The 1,943-nt window shown below is 36.7% G+C and overlaps 1 protein-coding gene across 1 annotated transcript; it reads right to left on the reverse strand.

Moving 5' to 3' along the window:
• Window positions 1-529: 529 nt before the first annotated feature.
• On the reverse strand, window positions 530-1,567 carry LOC127106525 (uncharacterized). Its single transcript, XM_051043809.1, has 5 exons — window positions 1,340-1,567; window positions 1,153-1,263; window positions 999-1,080; window positions 813-908; window positions 530-714 (listed from the first exon to the last, which is right to left on the reverse strand). The coding sequence occupies exons 1-5, from the start codon at window positions 1,501-1,503 to the stop codon at window positions 613-615; spliced, it is 555 nt and encodes a 184-aa protein (XP_050899766.1). The 5' UTR covers window positions 1,504-1,567; the 3' UTR covers window positions 530-612.
• Between the last annotated feature and the right edge of the window lie 376 nt (window positions 1,568-1,943).

Consider the following 1,943-nt stretch of genomic DNA (forward strand, 5'->3'; position numbering starts at 1 on the left):
CTTTGGCCAAAAGCGCTTTCTAAGACCCTCCTATTTTAATTTTTTTAGGTACACCTTAGACAGCGCTTTTGGCCAAAGCGCTGTCTAAGGGGGGGGGGGGGCTTAGACAGCGCTTTTCAAAAAGCGCTGTCTAAGCCCCCTCTATTTTAATTTTTTTAGGTATACCTTAGACAGCGCTTAAGGCAAAAGCGCTGTCTAAGGGGGGGGGGGGGGGCTTAGACAGCGCTTTTCAAAAAGCGCTGTCTAAGCCCCCCCCCCCCCTTAGACAACGCTTTTGCCTTAAGCGCTTTCTAACCCCCCTTTAGACAGCGCTTTTTACAGAAGCGCTGTCTAATGTATACGAAAATTTTTGAAGCTTTTGTTTTAAACCACATTTTTTCCAGGTTTATAAACCAGAATTTCTACCTGTTTTCAACCAGATTTTGACAGACAGTTATCACATTTTATACATGCCATTTTGGCCTTTTTTCTACCAATTTTTGGCTAACAAATATATATATATATACCAATTCAAACCAATTTTGCCTTAAATGTATCAAAATATATACAAATTTATGTACACATTTACAAGTCATTACATATACTACAAATGTACACATTAATTACACAAATTTATGAAAAAACTTTGAGCTCTATCATGAATTGACACCACTCCTCTTTGATTTCGTCCACTTGATCCTTTGTATAAAATGCACACTTGAATTCCTCAAAGTACTACATAATAATATAACATATTTTGAATTAATTCCAACTATTTAATTATATGAGATATGTGTAAATATAAAAATAACTCATAAGTTAGAAATACATACATCGGTGGGAATCACTAATCGGCCCAAAGCAAGAGTATCTCGCATAAACCTCAACACGAAATACCCGCAATCTATTTGATTACGTTGTTGAGGACACTACATGAAAAAAAAATATGGATTATAAATCCTAAGTTTTATCAAGTGTCATCACTAATATAATAAAAAATGTGGTAATTAAAAATATACCGCCACTTTAATCCATGTAATGCGGTTGGCGCTCCTCCTTGAGGTTTGGATATCTCGTTGGGCCCGAAAAGCTTGTAGGACGCTAATAAAATAAAAATGAAGCAATTAGAACAATTCACATAAACTAAGAAAATTTTTGAACATTCTCACTTACGTGTCAATTAGGTTCTTCATATCCGGGTATGTTGTCCAATCATTTCCTAACGAGTCAAGATAATACACAATTTCTCGGATAGGATTGATTGCGAGCAACAACCAATGTCCACTGTAATGATTAGGCAAATGTTAGATGGTAACTTGGAAAATAATTATAATAGATGAATTTAGAATGAAATGCTAACCCGGTATTAAACGGTATAAAAAACAACTTCTCCGCATCTTTATTCTCCATGAGGATCTGAAGAACATACTCCGTCACGGTATGCGGTCTACTTAAGATTAAACCTAAGTTGACGGTCGCGGGTGCTAAGAATCCGAATGACTCGTCCAAATCATTGGGGCGCATCAATTTGTCATACAAAAACCTAATATAAAAACATCATTAACACCTCTTTTGAAACATAAAGTAAACCGGATTAACATAAAGTAAACATCATTAACATAAGTTGTTTAATTAATAAAACAAAGTAGACCGGATTTACCTAATATATGTGTTGACAACGTTGACGCCGATTTCTTCATGACCAAAAACTTGCATGAAGTCTTCATTACCAATCATTTGGTCGTAATCAAAGCCGAAAATCCCTACCTCCATATGTACATTCCGAACACCTCCGGTCGGTATATCGGTCATCTCTATAAATGTCCTGAGGCACGACCTATACTTGGCGGTAGGTTTTTTCCTAGCTACGGTCTTCTTAGCACCAGAACTTTTTACCCGTGCGGAGGCGTTGCTAACCTCCTTTTTTTGTTGTGCGGAGGCATTGCTAACCTCATTTTCTTTTG

The sequence above is a fragment of the Lathyrus oleraceus genome, chromosome 7 (assembly GCF_024323335.1).
Source record: "Lathyrus oleraceus cultivar Zhongwan6 chromosome 7, CAAS_Psat_ZW6_1.0, whole genome shotgun sequence".
NCBI lineage: Eukaryota > Viridiplantae > Streptophyta > Magnoliopsida > Fabales > Fabaceae > Lathyrus > Lathyrus oleraceus.